Source organism: Onychostoma macrolepis, chromosome 11 (assembly GCF_012432095.1).
Source record: "Onychostoma macrolepis isolate SWU-2019 chromosome 11, ASM1243209v1, whole genome shotgun sequence".
NCBI lineage: Eukaryota > Metazoa > Chordata > Actinopteri > Cypriniformes > Cyprinidae > Onychostoma > Onychostoma macrolepis.
The window spans coordinates 5207875-5229804 of NC_081165.1; the positions used below are offsets into that span (position 1 = coordinate 5207875).

The 21930-nt window shown below is 36.8% G+C and overlaps 1 protein-coding gene across 2 annotated transcripts in view; it reads left to right on the forward strand.

Moving 5' to 3' along the window:
- phactr3b (phosphatase and actin regulator 3b) overlaps positions 1 to 21930 on the forward strand; it is a 61057-nt gene that overhangs the window by 24976 nt on the left and 14151 nt on the right. Inside the window, exons 2-8 of one of the 2 annotated variants that reach the window (XM_058791890.1) lie at positions 646 to 807; positions 2157 to 2231; positions 2387 to 2536; positions 6081 to 6296; positions 6448 to 6643; positions 7593 to 7783; positions 8532 to 8685. In XM_058791890.1, the coding sequence (XP_058647873.1) occupies positions 646 to 807; positions 2157 to 2231; positions 2387 to 2536; positions 6081 to 6296; positions 6448 to 6643; positions 7593 to 7783; positions 8532 to 8685 (1144 nt within the window). The remainder of the gene's footprint in view (positions 1 to 645; positions 808 to 2156; positions 2232 to 2386; positions 2537 to 6080; positions 6297 to 6447; positions 6644 to 7592; positions 7784 to 8531; positions 8686 to 21930) is intronic. The other variant, XM_058791891.1, reaches the window with a different exon arrangement.

The window sequence follows — 21930 nt, forward strand, 5'->3', positions numbered from 1 at the left end:
GAAATTTTCGTATGCGTTTTTTCGTATTCGCCATCCTTTCCTATCAAATTGCTTGCTACGGAATGCGAAAACGCAGAAAATCGAACTTGATCCGAATTTTTTATGATGGACGAAAGTTTTGGAGGCAGTGTGTAAACATGATTGACACAACGTGAGGTTGTATTTATTTTTAATGTACGAGAATTTCGCACTCAGTGTGCGGTGGCCTTAAGGGTTCATTTACACAGAACTTTCAGAATCTGAAATCGGGCTGGTTGTAACTTGTCTGTTCCAAACCTGTAAGACCTTCGTTCATCTTCGGAACACAAATGAAGATATTTTTGATGAAATCCAAGAGCTCTCTGACCCTCCATAGACAGCAATGCAACTGAAATGTTCCTTGACCCAGAAACGTAGCAAGGACATCGGTAAAATAGTCCATGTGACATCAGTGTTTCAACCCTAATTTTACGAAGCTGTTCTCTATTCTCTTCGTTCTGAAGATGATCGAAGGTCTTACGGGTTTGGAACGACATGAGGTTAAGTAATTAATGACAGTATTTTCATTTTTGGGTGAACTATCCCTTTAATATCAGGAGTGGCCAGTTGGGCTTTGGGTTCAGCTCTTCTCTGAGAATGTTTCTGCTGGTCTGTGTTTTGTTGTAGATGTGATGGATCAGCACAGAGCGCTTCACTCCGGTTGTCTGGTGTCAGGGGTCCGAACTCCCCCCATCCGCCGCAACAGCAAACTGGCCAGCCTGGGACGCATCTTCAAGCCCTGGAAGTGGAGGAAAAAGAAAAATGAAAAACTGAGACAGGGCTCTACAGGTGAGTTAGGAAAAATAAACCATTTAACTCTCATATAATAATGTCCTGAATGAGTCTAAACTGGTTGAATGAGTGATTCAGTGACTCATAAAGACATAAAGATAATGTAATCTGCAGAAATACTATCAGAAGTACTGATAGACTGTCAGAAACAGACGAGTAACAGGTAAAAGCTGTTTTTTTATTCAAGAATGTTTTCCTTATTACATCACAAATTTTGTATTGAACACTGATCATTACTTTAATATAATGACGTAGAAAAATGAAATATGGACAATAAATGAAATTGAGTGTAATCATTTTAGCGTTTAATTAAAGCTAAAGAACTGTTCATTTTAAACCTTTTTAACGTACAGAAACGAGGAGTGCCAGTTGAAATTAGTTTAATTTAATATTTAGATATTTATATAAATATTTATTTAAAACATATAATTTAAACATAATTTGTTTAGATTTATATAAATTGTTTTACTAATAATAACAATATAATGTAGGTAATTAAATAAAATACTTATACATTATTACAATTAATAAATTCCACAATTACAAATGTTTTAATGACAAAATATTTCTCTGGGTGTTATTTTTACATTTTATCATCAATGAATTGTAATGACTTTTCTGGTAATTTGTGATTACAGGGTTTTAAAATGATAATGATGATGATTATTGTTATTATTATTTACTCTCAGATAGCAGTTTCTACCAGAAAAAATGTTTTAGAGCTTGACATAACTAGAAGAATGTATATTTATTATTAAAATGTATGTGATATCACATATCAGTCTTTAGTTGTTACGGTAACACTTTAGAATAGGGGACACTTATTCACTATTAACTACTACTTTTCCCTCAATAAATTCCTAATTTTCTGCTTATTAATAGTTAGTGCGGTAGTTGTTAAGTTTAGGTATTGCGTAGGATTAGGGATGTAGAATAAGGTCATGTAGAATAAGGCATTAAGATGTGCTTAATTACTACTAATAAATGGCTAATATTCTAGTAATATGCATGCTAATAAACAACTAGTTACTTTTTTTTTTTTTTTTTTTTTTTTAAATAAAGCTTGACCTTTAATTTTATTGATTATTGTTTTTTGAATAAAAGAGTTCCAATGTTCCAATGTTCCAATGTCAAAAAGAATAAATGTTTTAATGGTGTTAAAAGAAGTTAACATTGTTAAACATTTTTAATTTATCACATGCAATACATGAATTTTGACAGTGTTAATTTCTATAATTGATTCTTATATCTCTCCCACACTGCTTGATTTAGAGACCGAAGGACTGTAGTGTTTGTATTTGTGTTCAGTAAGATCTATATTTAACTCTATCTGATGGCATCTGCAGGGCTGGAGAGGAAAGTGCCCACCAGGCAGAATCGTGACGATCTTGTCAGGAAGGGCCTGGCAGAGGCTGGCATGGGTGAGAAATATCCACATCACTCTTCAGCGGTGCCAAACACTCCCTGCAGCGTACATGCGTAACGTTAGCGAGATCACCTGGTCCTGTTTGACCACCAGCAGTGTTATGAGGCTTTTATGAGAACGTGATGACAGCCGTTTTTCCCATGCTTGCAGAGGCTGGCCTGGCGTGTGGCGTGAGTCCAGACGAGGCAGGAGCCCCAGCGCTGGACGAGTCTGATGGAGAGGAGCGCGAGGACGAGCCCATGGCGCCGCTGGCCAGCAACACCGAGGATCTCGGGTCTGATGAGGACAATCTGTCTGCAGGTCAGGATCTGCGTGGCCTTCTGCAAAACAGATGACTGAGTCAACATGAAGTGAAAATTGATGCTGTTAACTTGATCGCTGTTGCAGTGTTTCTACAGTAATGTTTTTGTAATTTAGTGCTCTGGTGGGCGAACTGGACCTTCAGGCTTCACATTGTAAAAAAATATTTTTCCAAGTTTCCAAGGACGACGGCGTTTTAGTGCCACGTTAAAAAATACAAAAAATCTAAAATTACGAGATTAAAGTCGTAATATTTTGAGAATAAAGTCGAAATACTACGAGAGTAAAATCGAAATATTACGAGAATAAAGTCGAAATATTACGAGAATAAAGTCGAAATATTACGAGAATAAAGTCGAAATACTACGAGAATAAAGTCGAAATATTATGAGAATAAAGTCGAAACGTTTCGAGAATAAAGATTATAGTTATAATATTTTGAGACAGGCTATTCTAGCTGTTTGCTCATGCAAATGGCCCGGATTGGGAGCACCGGGAGAAATTCCAAATCTCAGTTTTCAAAATGTGTCAGTTTTATAGCGAAATACAAACATATGTAGGCTATATTGCAATAATGTGTTTGTCAAGCGGCATGTGAGTCAGTCATCTTTCCGATTACAATAACGAGCGACGAGACATTATTTTTATTATAAATTAGGCTAAACTGTTTTTTTTTTCATGCCTTATGATGTTCCTTCACTTTATATCTTGCTATAAACTTGAAATAAAGAGCAAAAACAGTTATAAAACTGAATGTGAAAGCTGAGCTGTGTGTAAAAGCAACAAAGCAGAAAATTGTTGTGATTACTGGTTGGCTGGCTCGCTACAAATAATGAATGGAAGACGTTAAATACTATATCCTCATTTACAGTATACCATGAATAAAACAGTTTGTGAATAGTCACTTACTGTTTACAGCAGAAAAGACAACAATATAACGTATGTTAACAAATTTGAGTCCACTTCAACCTTTAGAACGTTTTATTGCTGTTTAATTAATCAGGCTGTGTGAGGAATGAAGGTTTGGGACGTTTTTGTGGAGTAGGTGGTGGAATTTTCACAATAATTTAATGAATTTATTAACATAAATACAGCGATCTGTCACACCACATTAAAGAGCTTGAAAATCACATTATTGTAAGACATAATTTGTGTTTCGCTATAAAACTGATTTTGAAAGCTGAGACTTTGTTTTATATTAAAAGCACTAAAAGCACAGAGCTTAAGCTATTGCTATTGGGTGGCTGGCGCATTACAAATAACGAATGCAATGGAAGACATGAAATATTATTTCCAAGCATACTGTCCCCGCAAGTATGACACATGGTATGATTTCTGCTAATAATCCCACATATATTTGTAGTGTATTAAAAAAGGGTTAAATAAGAGAGCTACAGCGCCCCCCAAAGGAATATCGATTGAGTGTGTGAGCTGATGTTAAGATAAACAGTTGTTCCTGTTCCGTCTGTTAATAAATATCATATTCTTGATATTAAGCTGTTTCCGCGAGTCCTTAAAATTGACATCCCAGTAAGATGATGCGGCCGCTCGGACACAACAATATTCAAATCAATTCCGGAGGCCTGGCAACTTCTCCCGGTGCTCTCAACGCGGGCCATTTGCATATTTTGACTTTATTCTCGAAAAATTTTGACTTTATTCTCGTAGTATTTCAAATTTATTCTCGTAATATTTCAACTTTATTCTTGTCATTTCGACTTTATACTCAAAATATTATTACTTTAATCTCGTAATCTTAGATTTTTTTTATTTTTTAACGTGGCACTAATGAGGAGTTTGTCGTAACAAAGAATATTGGAGAATGTTACATTTCAGTCTTTCTACTTCAAAATTTAATTCAATGTGTCATTTGCCATTTCTTTGTAATTCTTTGTGAAATTTGTTAGCAATTTCTGAGAGAAAATTATTTTAAAGTGCCCCTATTATGGGTAATGAAAGGTTCATGTTTTGGTTTTGGGAGTCCCCAACAACAGGTTGACCTACATAAGGTCAAAAAATACTTTTATTTTTGTATAATATGCATTTATTTTTACCTTATTTACTCAACGACTCCCAAACGATTCGTTCAAGGATTAATTTGTGGTGCTAATCTGTGGTGATTGGTCGATTTCATTTAAAGCAGTGTTTGTGAGATTTTAACACACCAAAAGTGGCACATAGTGGCAAAGAATGAATTTACAGTTTCATTCAGACCAACTGGAAAATTTAGTATTCCCAGGTCTGCGCTCACAACAAGTGGGCGGGCAATATGCTAATGTTTCATTTTGACATCAACATGAAATGGCTCGGTTTCAATGATTCAGAGTCAACTCTTTCTTTTGAGAGTCAATAACTTTATACACGGTGCACTTTCAGATTTAAAACTTTGCAGGATGTTTTCATTCACTTAGAGCTGTGTTACACACTGCATGAAAGGTCATTTTCAAAAATCTTTTGAAAAACTTTAAAGTAAATAATACACCAAGTTTTTTCAGTGCAAGTCCTGGTCAAAAAGCCAAAAACAAGGCCAGTGGAAAGGAGTAGATGCCCCACAATGCACTGCAAACTCACATTAATGGACAAAAGCAATTTCCATATGATTTCTTTCTTTCTTTACTTATGTATTTATTGTTGAATATTCTGTTTCAGGAATATGACTCTTTAGGAAAAAAAAAAAGGTTGCACGTCATCTTGATACTGACACTGAAAAACATTTTTGTATAAACAGTTTTCATTTAGAAATTGCTAGAAACAATTACAAAGAAGTGGCAAGTGACATACTGAGGTGAACATGAAATAAAGACTAAAACAATATTTTCTTTTAAGACATACAATCGCTTTTTTTTTAAGTGTAATATATGTTAGAATTGATATGTATGCAAGTTATGCACATTTTCGCTTTGTCTTTTTATGATTTTGTAACAAGTGATGACTCATTCATATGTTGAAAATGGACAAATCTGGTGTCTTCCCTAGTGAAAAATAAATAATTTATTTCATGCTAAGTATATTACAAATACAGCAACATATTTATGTACTTAATAAAAATACCATGCAGTAGTGCTTTTGGTATACTAAACTGGTATACTTAAAGTCTGCATGGAACAACTAATTTTGTACTCAATTAATTGTGTGGACGTAGTGCTGAAGTCCAACTAAAGATATACTGAAGAATATCTGATTGTGCTAAAGTGGAACTATTGCAAGTATACTTCAGGTACACTTAAAATATCTTGCATTTAAAGACCGATATTATTCAAAGATCATACAATCCTTATCATTAGTGACATTAAAACACATTTTAGGCTTAATATTAAGAAATGTTAGTTTCTTTTAAAAAGTTGAATTATAACTTTTATATATGTAAGTCTCGAGCGATATCTCAGTAAATTTCTTAATCGATTTGAAGTATACTTAGTATGAAATAAATGTATTTTAAATATATGACTTTTTTACTAGGATTGACAGAATGAGCAGCGCTGAATGAGCACTAGGTGGCGGCAGAGATTACAGAACACTCTTTTCTGGCCTGATCTCTTTACAGCGCGAGACGCCACAGAGATGATAGACACAGAGGAGGAACTTGAACAAAGTGAGGATGAGTCCTGTGTCGATGCCTTGAGCAGAGGGGCCAGTGTGGGGCCTCCTGAGGCCCCTGAGTGCCATGAGCAGAAAAAAGAGGAGCCGCCGCTCAGAGAAGTCCACACTCCTCCAGCCAAACTTCCTGTGAAGCTGCTTACTAGACTGGGCAGCCTCGACAGTCCGTATCAATTTATCAGATGCTTAATTATAATAGTTCATAATAATAGTTTTCTAGATTTGTCCACAAGAGTGCTTGTTTTACATAATAATGAAACTAAACTAGTCACAAAAGTTCAATCATTATTTTTATTTTTGCTCTTGTCCGTTAGGTACCCACTCTAATCAGAGCCGGCCCGCTCCAGCCACACTGCCCAGGAACTTCACCCTGCCCAAAGATGCCCTGCGGGGCAGGATCTCCACCCCCACCGGCTCCCCTCATTTTGGTGTCATGCACCCTCAGCTGCCCCCTAGCTGCATCATCGAGGAACTGCACCGTGCGCTGGCCACCAAACACCGGCAGGACAGGTGAGACGCTCACGCCGGACAGTCCTTCAGGAATAATTTATCCAGCTTCTCTCATCATTTACTAAAAGCACCATATAAAAGTAGCTCATATGAACAGTATGTAGTGACACAATAGGTACATTACTGTTCAAAGCTTGGGGTCAGTACGATATTTTAATGTTTTTCAAAATAAGTCTTACCAGAACTGCATTTATTTGACCAAAAAATACAGAAATATTATTACAATTTAAAATAGCTGTTTTCTATGTGAAGATCTGTGAAACTGTAATTTATTTCTGTGATCAAAACTGAATATTTAGCATCATTACTCCAGTTTTCACTGTCACATGATCCGTCAGAAATCATTCTAATATGCTGATTTGCTGCTCAAGAAACATTTCTGATTATCATCAATGTTGAAAACAGTTGTGCTGTCAATTTTTTTGTGTGGAAATCGTGATTAGTTTTATTTTTCAGAATTCTTTGATGAATAGAAACTTCAGAAGAACAGCATTTATTTGAAATATAAATTATAATTTGTAGTCACTTTTGATCAATTTAATGCGTCTTTGCTGAATAAAAGTATTAATGTTCTACAAAAACAGCAACAAAAGTTTCTGACCCCAAACATTTAAACAGTAATGTGTCATTATGCATTGAAAATCTTCCATCATTTTTTTTAAACATAATTTATGCATGTGGACATTTAATGATGACACCTTGCTATTATAACACACATCACACCATGTTTGAGATGATTGACTGCTGACCGGTTGGGTTCTCACATACTGTATCACATTTATTAATGAACTATTCCTGTTAGTGTGACTTCTCAGGTATGAACATGGTACAGTTAACTGTATTTAACCCTCAGGTGAGACAGCATGGGAAATCAAACACAGTCAGGGAGTTCAGATGCATTATCCATTTTTCAGTCATTTTTTACATGCACATCTATTCTTTTGCATAGTTTCCATGGTAAGGAGATCCGTGGCTCACCCAGACGGCGCTTGGATGGACGGCTGTCCCGCACCGCCAGCACTGAGAATGAGCCGAGCGAAGAGGTGCAGAACAAAAAAGAGGCAGAAGAGAACAAGGAGAACATGCGTCTGGATGAATACTACAGCGACCAGGACAGCTGGAACGAGTCCGTCATCTCTGGTCTGTTTCTTACACTCAGAGTTGGGGATACGAACTGTGTTATTTTAGCATTATTTATATTATAGTATGTATTAATATATTGGAATATATTTGAATTCAGCCCATATTTGAATATTTAAAATGATTATATTATAATATTTTCAGTTTTAGTGCTTTTGTTTTGGGTGTTTCTCATTGTAATTAGTATTTGTATTCATACAATGTGTGTGTGTGTGTGTGTGCACTAAAAAGCCACTAACACTGCAATAACATGCTTCCAACCACCCATGTTCAGTGGCCATGATATTTATAATTTTTTTTACCTGTTAAAAATGTTGACATTGGGCATTTTGTTGCATCCAGAATGCTCCTCATGCCAGAAATGAAGAGGCTTTTCTTCTTCTAGACTTGATTTGTCAGCAACATCTGGTGTCCCACTTCTAACACAGTCTGCTGTCATTACATGCAGGCCAGAGAGAGAGAGACTGCAAAAACAGAAGGAAAACAGGACTGAATGAAACCCGACAGCTCTATTAACTATTGAAAAAAACTGTATTTGGAGCAAATTTACTGGTTATAGTGGAAATGCTAAAAAATTCTAAAGAAGTTTGACAGTCAAACTGATACACATCATATCATATTGAATGAACATCATGAAACCTGTTTGTTATAATAAAACCTACCCCCTGAGTCATGAACGTGCCTTGCTCTTTTTGGTCCATTTTACCCTCATGAATGATCATATGAACATGTGTTTGGGTCTGTGCAGGTACACTTCCACGACGAATGAGAAAAGAGCTTCTGGCAGTAAAGCTGCGTAACAGACCCAGCAAACAGGAGCTGGAGGACAGGAACATCTTCCCTGTGCGCAGTGATCAGGAACGCCAGGAGATCCGGCAGCAGATTGAAATGAAGCTTGCCAAGTGAGTCTGGTTATTCCATGTCCTGTCATACTGATGCTGTGAAAGTGGCTTACAGTTTCATTCACATTTATTATACACCACTGATCAAACGTTTGGGTCAGTAAGATTTTTTAAAATAAATTAATACTTTCATCCCCCTCAGCACTTGCTGTTTTCAACATTGATAATAATCATAAATGTTTCTTTGCTTAAGTGCCCTGATTTTACATTAGACATCGAGTGCAGACACAATACAGAAGTAAAATTGCTTGTCACACAAAAGTAAACAAAAATGCTAAAAAGATATGGGATTTTTTTGTCCCTTTTAAATGTGCATGAGTTTATTTCCCTATCCTGCCAGTGCATTATTATATGGTTAGTTGCATGTTATTATTTGCTTTCAGCATTGTTTTCCCCCTGCTGTCTGCAGTCAGAACAGACCTGTGACCAATTTTTGACTTGTGCATTGAAAACAAATTGAGAAAACTTTTCAGGACTGTATTGTGTAGCTGTACGCTATAATTTAGCTTTGGAAAGTGTATGTAAAATTAGAGTTAAGGAATATTTTGTTAAACTTTGACTTAAAAATGAAAATTTGATCGATATTAACTAACCCCTGGGCTTTCATGGAACACAAAAATGAATATTATTGAAAAATTCTGTTGCACTTTGAGGTTCGTGTTGCATCTGTCATGTTTTGTCAGGTGTGTTTTTTAGCCATCCGTTTAATGTCCATGCAGTGCATGTGTACAGTACCTACAGCACATATTAACTGCATATCAACCAGTAGGGGGAGCTATAACATTTCTGTTTCTGTGAACCCAAGCAAATGATCACACACTAGTATTGCCACCCTTTGTTTTCTGTGATATTTGAGTCAACAGACTGGATGTATGAGGCTGGCGAAACCGTTTTTGTGTTCATTTTGAGTTTGTGTGATTTTGAGGTGGGCTTTGGATCATTGTTCTGCTAGAAGATTCACCTTTGGCCAAGGCTTCCTGATAGTCAGTCAGCTGTGTTAACATGTCCTGGTAGTTTATGATATCATGTCTCCCAACAAGCTGTCCGGGGGCCTTTGAATGAGAAATACGCCACACATCCATCAGTATATTTCACAGGGACCTTTTAGCTGTTAGAACTTCTGTCTGATGTGCCAAATCCATTCCTAGTTGTGTCTTCAAAAAGCTGTTTTGGCCTCATTTCACTAAAGAGTTCCACTAAAAGTTCCAGTAATGTTTGGCAAACTGTAGGTGCACGAGTTTGTTATTTGATGAAAAGCTTTTTTATAGTAACCTCCCAAACAAGTTGTGGTGATGTAGGCGGCGTCTGATGGTAGTTTTGGAGATTTTCTGAATCCATGACAAACTAATGTCTGCAATTCTTCAACTGTGATCCTTACATAAATCCTTATATAAATATTGTTGAGCCATGAAAAATGATCTATTAAATGATTTGTTCAAATGAATCAGTTGAAAAACAGACAGTGGGGCGGGGCGGGTGTTTCAAAAGGTAAACAGTTTAGATATTTAAGGGCGTCACAGATTTGCATAGAGCAATAGTCAGATAAACCTCTTTTTGTCTGGCTCTCCAGAAAACTTTAAGCTAGCTTTTAGGGTAGCCAGATGTCCTCTGTTTCCTGGGAAATACAGGACCATGCTAAACAGGACATCTGCTTACCGTAAGTGGTTTGAAAGCCATTTCATTTAGAGAAAAAAACAATCAACAGTCTTTGCAAGCCTGCTCATTCTTAGTGGTATTTTTATTCTCGCTTTGAATTTCGTGTCTTGGAGACCACCTTCAGGCATCCTCATGAGATGTGCTCATTTATCATTTATATTTCTTGCTTAAGTTGTTCAAGTCATTAACTGGTTATGCCTCCTCAGTGACTGGGTAATAAACAGCAATTTCTGCCAGTGTCCTCTTGGTTCCAGTGTATTCCTCCTCCTCAGCTGTAATTATAAGTGAGCTAATAAAATATTAATGATAATGTTGTGTGTAATCCCAATGGCTGTAAATAACCGGAGAGTTGCTGGAGTAAGAGGAACAGAGGAAAGACTGCTAAACGGCCACTGTCTAATGGACGCTTCTACTAAGCAACTGCTTCCTTTTCTAAAGCTGGACTGATTTTTCTAACCATGCTTTCTCTGTATGCTCGAGTCACACATGCACATTGAATTTGTTTTGCACTGATGAGTTGTTCCACAAGGTGGCAGCACTGATGCTAGGTGTTGTTTTGCAATCAAACAAGAAACGGATGAGAAGGAAAAGCTCTTTTGTGTCAGGGTGTTCAGATATTCACAAAACTCTACTTTAAAAGAATATAAAGATACATTTAAGTGATGAATTTTTGTCATATTTAATTTCTGAAGAGAAATTGTGCAGGAACTGGATAAAGATGATACTTTGAAAGGCTATGTGAAAGGCATATGTTGTGTGCTCTGGGCTTTAGTGACTTAAGTCAACAAAGTCCCTCCTACATCTGTGGGATTATTTTACTCATTGTATCGCCCCCTAGGTGGTTACCGTTACATTGTTTAGGTTAGTACGAGCTAGGGCTGAAACGATAAATCAACATTTTTGACAGCGTTGAAAATAAAAATTTAAGTGAAGTGGCATGTAGCCAAATATGGTAACCCGTGTGCTCTGCATTTAACCCATCCAAGTGCACACACACAGCAGTGAGTAGTGAACATTTGATCTCATATGACCTAATTTAAGGGCCTGCAATCACACGGTTTGACCAGTGTGTCGCTGTAGCGCAAGACTGCAATTCAGCAATCCAACAAATGAAGACGCTTATGAGACATGCAAACAAAGCCAAACCAGTAGAGTGTGGGAAAGTTTTACAAAACTACACGCAGAAAATGCTGTCATGTGTGAAGGCCCGATAATCACAGCCAAGTTATTTTTTGTTCTTTGGTTAGGGGTAAAAAGAAGATTGATATAACCTACGCAAGCAGTGCTTTAAGAGCGATGTTTAGATGAGCGTAAATATAAGCTGTGCACTTTCCTCACAATAATGAAATGAACACACAACAAACATGACAGTGCTGAGAAAACAGCAGTTAAGAAAGCGTCGGATCATAGTGATGTAGATATCTGCACCAGCTCTGCCCTCCAGTCACGTCTTGTTCATTTACAATAGATTGCTTTAAAGCAAGCAGCTTTATGATGTTAAATTTGAAAAAAAAGTGTCAGTGTTGCTTTCAGTTATAATTACAAGTCAAGTCAAGTCACTTTATTTATATAGCGCTTTTAACAATACAGATTGTGTCAAAGCACTTAACAGTATCAAATTGGAGGATAGAGTGTCAGTAATGTATAATGATAAGATTAAACACTCAATTTTCAGTTAAAGACATTTCATTATTGAATTCAGAGATGTCATTGTCTAGCTCAGTTTAGTTTAAATAGTATCTGTGCAATCAAATCAGCGATAATCGCTAGAAATGAATTAAGTGTACAACTTTATTTCCTGCTATAAAGCAGCGCTATATGTATATAGAATATGCAATATTTTAACGAATTGCAAAAGCTAAATAATCGATCAAAGCCTACTGATTAATCTGTGAAATAATTGACGATTAGTCGATTAATCATTCTGGCTTGCTTCGTCGGGGACCCTTAATTTCCAGTGATATCGTCAACTTGATTGCACAGATACTATTTAAACTGAACTGAATTGGACGATGACATCACTGAATTCAATGATGAACTGCCTTTAACTGCACATTGAGTGTTTACTGTTGTCCTTTTGCATTACTACTCACTATTTTCCTATTTAGTACTGTAAAGCTGCTTTGACACAATCTGTATTGTTAAATGCGCTATGTAAATAAAGGTGACTTGACTTGACTAGTAATCGTTGGACTAATCAATTATGAAAATAATAATTCGTTGCAGCCCTGGTACGAGCACACATTTCCTAAACAAGGTCTGTAGTACAAACAGTTAGCGGTTTGTTCAAGAGCACGCATGCAACTTCCAGCAAAATAGGTAGTCCTCCCCCAAACTCCATCAGTTGACACGTCAGAGTAATGTTGTGAACATGTCAAATAAATGTTTTCAAATAAAATTCCTGACAGCTTAATGTCTTTAAGCTACCCTAGTCTGCTGAACCTCAGTGGTGTGTAATTAGCATGTACTAATTACACGTGGAGCAATGATGAGTTCGGCAGAGGTCTCACCTTCCTCTGACATTCTCTCTTGATGCTTGTTGCCGCGTGACAGGCTTCAGAGGAAAATCACCCTTGTGTTGTGTGATGCCACACATTTTCTACGTAAACACACACACAGTTTTTCACACTTCTGTGACAAATATGTCAGTAATAATAAGAGGTTGCTCTTTTTTAGGTTCAAAGCACAAAATCTGAGATCAGAAGATGTTCTGGGAAACTGTGATCAGCTACATTTCAATGGTCGTTTATAATCTTTAGTCCATTGTTGGCCATCTGTTGTTGGAATCTGGATGTTCAGAACTGAAATGTTGCCTATATAGATACGGTTCGGCTGAAGGGTTACGCTGTGTCATGTTGTTACAGGTGTAAGTATAAAGGGAACCCCTCTGGAGTTCAGTCTCCTCTGAGCCGCTCTCGGATGGGAGTCTGAGATGGGCCGCACACAAACAGCTTATGTAAGGCCTCCGCTTATGCAACCGATCGCTTGCAGATCGATCGTGGACACATTTGTGAGGCTGAACTCTACTGAGTGGATAAGAGAAATGCATCCCGGCTCAGATCGTGCCACAGGGTGTTAGGATTTCATATTGATGTGTGTGTGTCAGAACCCCTGAACTTCATCACTGTACTCAACCAGCACATGATGGGCTTCACATGATGTTGGTTTTGGGTATGATGTGATGTCTAGGGTGGTCACTTTCCACAATAATTGCTCAACAACTGAATTTTCTGACTAAAATGAAGTGTTAGCGTGTGAAAAACTCAATGCAAGAGTGTTCTGAGTGGATGTTACAACAAACTATGATTTGAGGTAACATTTGAAGACATTCGGTCTTTCAAAGCTGCCTTTATTTCGAGGTAGTTAACTAAATTAAACATCGGCTTACAAAATGTTTTCACTTTTGTCTTAAGTGAAACTTGTATTTTCATATTATAGCTAATTCAGCTTTTGTTTATGGTAACATTAATTTGTAAAAAGCCAAAAAAAGCTATTACTATTAGTAGTAATTAGGCACATATTAATGCCTTATTCTACATCCCTATTCCTACCCAACACCTAAACTTAACAACTACCGCACTATTAATATTAATATTAATATAACTATTAATAAGCAGCAAATTAGGAATTTATTGAGGGAAAATTCATAGTTAATAAGTGTCCCCTATTCTAAAGTGTTACCATATATATATATATATATATATATATATATATATATATATATAACAGGAATAGTTCATATATATAGACATGAGATATGGCTGTATATCGGCACGGCTGTGAATCGGCTGTAGGTAATCACAGCGTGCCGATATACAGCCATATGTCACCGCTACGAGTGTGATATTGCGTTTATACAACAGTTTGACGGCATGAGTGTGTATGCATAAACAGATTTATGAGCGCTGAACGCTCGCTGTTGTCCTGGAGCACACAACTCCAAAAACGTAGAAGCAAATATTCAAATAGAAGTTATCTTTATTTACAAACCACATATTTGAAGTCCAAACAAGTACATTCTCACCTAAAATGCTCTCAAAACTAAATTCTGTGACACAAAACAGTAATATTTTTTAAATTATAGTGGATTTGGCCGTCCGCCATGACACTTGCTGTGAGAAACATGGCAACTTCGGCAAGTGGAGTGATACAAACGGTGAAACGGCTGTTGGAGTTCTGTTGGACTTTAATATCGCACTCTCATCAGCCAATCAGATTCGAAAACCAGAAAGAACTGTTCATGAAATAAATAAAAGTTTTTGTTTTTATATATATATATATATATATATATATATATATATATATATATATATATATATATATTTAAATATAATAAATATATATTAATTAATATTAAATATAATATATAACATTACTAACTAATACATATCTATAACAAATTATAGTTTTTTTTGTATTGTTTTGTTTTTTAAATCTGTTGATATTTTAATTGTTTTCTAGTGTATTCCAGCCTTTAGGTGTAACACTGTAACTTTATGTATGAACATTAGTAATAGTTAACATATAATAGGAAACAGATAAAAATAATAAGCATCCTCTAATCTAGAATTAGAGATTAATAATTTTTTAGATTATTCACTAATTTTCTCTTAAATCATCATTATACAATTTATTAATGTAATATTATTATAAAGTGTTATTAAGAAAATCTATTTGTTGTTGTTGTTTTATCCTGGGGTTCCCTGGGTTGGCTGGGGGTCTGGTTGGGGATCCCTGGATCTGTAAATCTCCCCCCGAACTAGATCAATATTTTTCATACAGAAATGAAAGGACATGCTTGGATGACCAGATATGAAGGCAACTTTATGATGGTATTGAATTACTCTTAGGGTGTTACAGGAAGAAACTCAAGAAACCAGTGTGTAATGAAAGCATGTGAACAGCTCTCATGACCTGTGTTCTCAGCAGTGAGTCAGACTGTTAGAAGCAGAAAGCCCACAGCAGAGGATCCAGAGCGGACCGGCCGGCCGTGTAACCGGAGCTCTGCGAGCGCACTGGGTAAACACAGGTGCTGGCTCCCCCTGTCGCAGTGACCGCAGGGGAGCCGTGTGTACCATACACATCGTCTCCTTTGTTCAGTGCTGGGAAATCATCTCTAGCAAGAATGACTGGTCAACAGAAATCTGATGCCCTCGTTTTCAGCAGAAACCAAGCATGCTGCTCTGACCAATTTATTCTGGGTACCAAGAGGAAGCTTTTATTGCTTTGAGGCTGTTGGTTAATAGCTCAGAAGACTTAATGGGATCTTAATCATGTTTCATTGAAGTATCGATCATTTGATATTGGAAGCATTTGATTAAAACTGTTGTTCATATTGCAATCTCTGAATTTGGAGATTGTGGCAGATATGACACAGAAAGTCTTTAAGTGACGTGTAAAACTTACACAAAGTTTCTCTCTCAATGTCTTGGCGAAACAGTAGAGAGATCTCTCTTTCCATTTTCATTTCTTTGAGTATGCTTTGATACAGTACCAAATGGCTGTTTATATGTTGACCTACTGTATATTTCCATCTAGCTGGTGGAAAAAAAGAACTGTCAATCAATCTTTGGTTATGATGGAAGCACTTTGGCACCATCTGCTCCAAACAAAGCAGATGAAATTATACAGCTTGATTAACAGAGCCATCAAAATATCCCAGCACAATGTTAAATTTACAGTAAAACCACCATTTACAGTGTTAAGTATACAGGAGGTAAAATAGAAAGCCGTGTGATGAATCAGAGCTGATGATAAGTGGTCTATCCGAAAATCATAGTAGGCTCATCCTACTGTAACTGCTAACAAAAACTACAGTCATATGTGAAGAGTCATGCAGGGACTTCTGCTCATGTCCTTTTTTTGTTTTTCACAGCAAATGATAAAGTGGCTCATATTTTCACTTTCAAAACAACATCATTTTAACAGTAATTTACAGTAAAAGTACATGTATTTATATGTTGATTCATTCAAAAGTCATTTACAACTTTTACTTCCCAAATCCATGCATTTGAGACAAAATAAAAATATAATGCAATATAATGCAATGTTAAACCATTTGCAATTTTTTATGATTTGTATAATTTTATCATTTTTATGGCAAGGTAATTTACAGATAACACGTTAACAGAATGGTACAATATCATGTGTCAAATTGTATCTTCATGCTCTGTTTGTGACATGACGGTCTCTGCCGGAGCACAAGAACTCCTGCCTCATGTAGTAAACAGAAAACACACAATGCAGCATGAATTCAGTCAAGTGTGCATGCAGCTCTGTGTCTTTGAGGTGCTGGGTTTTATTTACTGTCTCCAAAATGCCTCTAACTATAAGCCAATGGCATGATGTTAGGAAGCTTTCAGGGTATTCACCAGTATTCATCAGTATTTCAGCACAAAATCCGGTCTTGTTCACTGAAATCCTTCAGTCCAGTGGAACCAGGCCCTACAATGCTTTGCCATGTGTATTTTAGTCATTATGGTAAGCAGGACAATTAGTTCTAGGCAAATGTGTCAATATTATTATAGATTATAGCTGACTTGATAATGAAAGTCAGTGCTGTTTGCCTGCCTCTGTTAATGTTGCTCTATTATACCACCTGATTTCATGGCATCAGTGATTATTAAAATGACTGATTAATAGAGAAGACAAATATCAGCATATATCCACATACACATGCAGTTGAGTCAGGGTTATTATAAGCTTAACTAAAACTAAAACCATAAAATATAAATAAATAGAACAACAATAATAAGAAAATAGACAAACACACAACAACAACAACAAAAAAAATCTAAAAATAAATAAACTCAAAAATTCAACAAAAAGTGAAATAGTGTATCAAGGATGCTAAAATAAGTGCACTTTTGCTATTGTAAAATGTTGATTTGTGTGTCTGTGGCATTGGTGCAGTGATAGTATCCAGTCCCAGTAATCTATGGCAGAACAGCTCTCGAAATGAGAATCTACGTCTACACATGAAAAACGCTTTGAGAACTAATTTGCTTTGTATATCCGTCATGGTGGCTAGACATTCTGACACTTGCATTACTGCTGAAATAGCATATACATAGTCTATTATTAAAGCTATTAGTACTACTGTATGTTTTGTTGTTATATTATGTAACAGATTTTGCTGTAGCCCGGTCAGGAAATAAACCTCTGTCTGGTCGTTTGAATCAATCGACACGATCTTCTCATTCTTTGTTGTGTAACTTCTCTTTGTACGTGCTCTTGTGTAACACTGTTTTGGGCACATCAGCATTTGAATTGTGCCAGACTGCAGTGGGTTGGCGGGGAAGGGGGATCCCTCTCTAATGCTATTTTTAGCCTGCTGCATTGTCAGTCGCTCTGAAAAACCGCAGCAGGTCTCCCGATCAATCCTCTACGTCACTGTTGCTACCTCAAGGAGGGAAGAGATTGCATTCGGCCCCCTCACAGCCTACCATACTGCCGCTTTCCAATCCCATCCTGTCATAGTAACCCACTGTTCCCCATCGACCTTGGCTTGCCGTAACGATCTTACGTCGTGCCTGTGACCCGCCTCCACGGCAGATGCTCGAGCCCCTCCTGGGATGACCTTACTATCAATAGTCCTTCTCAAACAGCGATGCCCAAAGGACCTGCGCTGTGGCTAAATATAGACCGGCGAGCTGATGAATTATGCATGGCCACACTCGCAGTCCTCAGTCTGTCCTCGGCGTTCAGGAGAGCAGAGCGCAGCTCGTGATGGAGACGGGGAGAATATGACAGCTGGCTGTTTAACGTGCAGAGCTGCATGTTCGTTTTGTGGCGACGGCTCGGTGCTAGAATAACAAGACACCCACTCACAGATGCTCCACTTAACCACAGCCAGATTCACTCTTAGATTTACATTAGGACGCCAGCTTTGATTGTCAGCGCTCCATTCTGTTGAGACGACAGTTATGAAAATAGAACAGATCTGTGAAAAAGCGAGTGATTGAAGGATGGGTCACCCAAATTTTTACAATGTGGCATTGTTTCTTTATAGCAGTTTACAGTGTCCGTGTTAAAATCACAATGAAACTGAATGCACTGTATACACTCTTAAAAATAAAGGGGTGTTTCACAGTTTTGACAAAGAAGAACCATTTTGGGTTCCCCAAAGAACCTTTCATAAAGGAACCATTTTTTTAAATTAATGTAAAGAACATTTTAATGGAATAGTTGACCCAAAAAATGAAAATCTGCTGAAAATGTACTCACCCTCCGACCATTCAGAATTTGGAGAAGATATGGATCTCAATATCTTGATGGGAGTGAATGGGAGAATGGGAATAATAATGTTTCCTCCAGTGAAGGTCCGTCTCCTTTTTGTGCTTGATTTGTGTGTATTTCTTGCCTAATTAGACAAATACTTTTTCACTGGCAAAAAAGCAACTTATAGATCGAGGACTCATATTTTAGCAGTAAGCATTGGTTTGAAGTTAACGTCGTAATGGTGGATTTGTTTCTTACAAACACACAGCTTTTGGCTTCACAAGATGTTAACTGATGGACTGAAGTGGTGTTGATTACTTGTGAATTATTGTGATGTTTTTATCAGACTCTCATTCTGACGGCACCCATTCACTGCAGAGCATCCATTGCTGAGACACTGATGCAGAGACACATTTCTACAAATCTGTTCCCATGAAGAAACAAACTCATCTTAGACAGACTGAGGGAAACTTTTCAGTAAATTTTCATTTTTGGGTGAAAATAGTCATTTAGTAGTCCTGTAAAATATACATTGAATAGTCCAAATAACTTTTTCTACTTTTTGTGCAATGGAAATGATACCTAAATGTTTCTTTGTGCAACCATAGTTGCCAAACAAACCCCAAAAAACTTTATTTTAAGAGTTTACCGAGTCATCATGCTTCACAAGCTTTGTATAAGGAAGAGAAAGAAATGTACTTTTCAAGCATTTTGAACTATGATGTGATGTAATCATTGTGAGAATTCATGAGTAGATGAATAAAGAGTTATCTTGTCTTCACGAATGCCTTTTGATCAAAAAGGACTGTATAATACGGTTCTCTGGAGTAACTGTTACAAACGCTAGTCTCACATCTCTCGTATCACTCTGTACACTCTTTCTTCTTGCATAATAAAATAATTAAATATTTCATGCACATTTATTTATTTGCCAAGCAGCTTCACGTCAGGTGCTGGTCACTGGTCACTGAAAATGATCAGCAGACTGTACAGTAATCTTTTTTTTTTATTGAATAATTTAATAATTATATGTAAAAGAGACTGAAAAAGATGTGTTTAGTTCTCAGTTTTTAGTGCATAGCATTTTTAGAATGCCTTGTGTTCAATACTGAGACCTGCAGCGCCTTGTGAAGAAAAGAAAATCGCCACAAGATAAATATAAATAGACATCCATCACATGAATGTCATGCTGTAGTGCACAATGCAGGGGAATATATAGCCTGGAATAGTTCCTTCTTCCAGAAAACACCCAATGTAGAAATCCAGTCAGTTGCTATTTATAGAAGCAACAATTTATAGCCCACATCACGACTCACGACTCAGACTCCAGCTCGGTGCACACTGGGCTCATTACCCTCTCCACAGCTTTCAATGGCAGCTGCAGTTGCTAGGCAACAGTGGCTGGATGTGTTTTTTTGTTTCTGGTGGCAATGTAGGAGAGTCTCTCTTTTAGCTGCTGAAATATTAATCGTGGTTCCTCAGGAATCCTCTGTACAGTACAACTTGCAATTCAAGGCACAATTTTACCTTCAAGGCAGAAACAAAACGTTCAGTACAAGCATATGATACAATTCACAGTGTACATTGCACTGAATGACAGTTTTGCAATAAATTGCACGTTTGTGGCTCTGCCTCATTAGTGTTTCTGATGACATGGGACTGAATGTAATTTTGACATTACATGAACAAAATGTGAGCGGAGCAGCTTGACTCTACAGATCTCATCGGCACAATGCTTATGGGTTGCCAGGGAGATCTGGGTAGTTGCTAGGTGGTTGCTTACTGAGTGAAGTCAAAAGGCAACTCCCAAGTGATATTCTGGTATCTACACTGGAAATTGTTATTCTGTGGGATTTTTTTCACCTGTTTTATTAGCATCAAGTGGAAATCAATAAGTCTCATCATCAGCATCTTTACCATAACAGAAGTCATTTTCAACCACTGTAAGGAATGCCATCAATTTATAGTAATTCTGTGTCATTGGTTATAACAGGAGTTTTTGCACTGATAGACTTGCACTGCTCCAGCTATTGTAATCGCTAGAGAAAAATAAATCTACCTAAGTATACTACAAATACATTTACATATTTATGTACTTAATAAAAATACCCTGCAACTGTACTTGTGGTATACTAAACTGGTATACTTAAAGTCTGCTAAATTGGAACAACTAATTTTGTGCTTAATGCTCTTTAATTGTGTGGAAGTAGTGCTGAAGTCCAACTAAAGATATACTGAAGTATATTTGATTGTGCTGAAGTGGAACAGTTGCAAGTATACTTCAGGTACACTTTTAATATCATTTAAAGGCCGATGTTATTCAAAGATGATACAGTCCTCATCAATAGTGACATTAAAACACATTTTTGGCTTAATATTAAGAAATGTGCATTGTGCACAAGCAGGACTCCAAATAAAGTTTAATTCTAATTTTTATTTTACATATCAGTAAATTTGTTGAGAATCAAAACGGCAGGCCGAATGAGACTAACTTGGTTTAAAGGGGATTAAAAAATGAGGAGTGGGTGGACTTTTATTATTGTAGGGTGGTTGTGTTCACACACTGCCAACACACATTTATGTTCAAACCATGGGTCGCAAAGCGGGGGGCCGCCCGAGCCTGGGCCCAGGTTACTTTTGAGGTCCGGTACAAATATGACATGGGCTACAAAAAAAACATAGGCACATATGTATGCATGTTTAATCATTAAAAGATCGCGATCTCGATTCAAACACATGCGATCTTATTCCCAAATGATGATTCTGCTATGTCAATTAAACCTTTGAAATCACGTCACATCGGTATATTTAAACCTGCTTTCGCACAGCTGCTGATGTAGAGAGAGCAGCGCTCATCATATGCTTTATTTGTAGGTGGCAAACAGTGACTGTTAAATGTATTTGATGCCTGAATCATTCAAGAGATTCGTTCAAAAACTCTGGACGAAACAAGTCTTTTTCAAATGATTTCTTACATAGGCAAGCCTAATTAATTATTTAATTTAATACATATTTGTAAATAGATTCATTGATAACATTTTACACATAGACATTTATACATATAACATTAAATAAAACATTTAGTCAGAAACTCAAGTAAATCACATTGTTTGGTTGTCTAATGTTTGTTTTCAGAATCGTGGGAGAATCATGGTGTAAAAATACATAGACTAACATATGATCTAACTAATACCATTAGGTTAGTACTGCTTATAGCCTATTATGTTATATGTTATTATGTATGTTTATGAACTATGTATGTATTATGTAGTTCTGCAACCCAAGTGATGGTTCGTTCCGTGATCCATGGTTCAAACACCATGTAAAAGTGGATTTTGCATAATAGGTGCCCTTTAAATCATTCTGTTG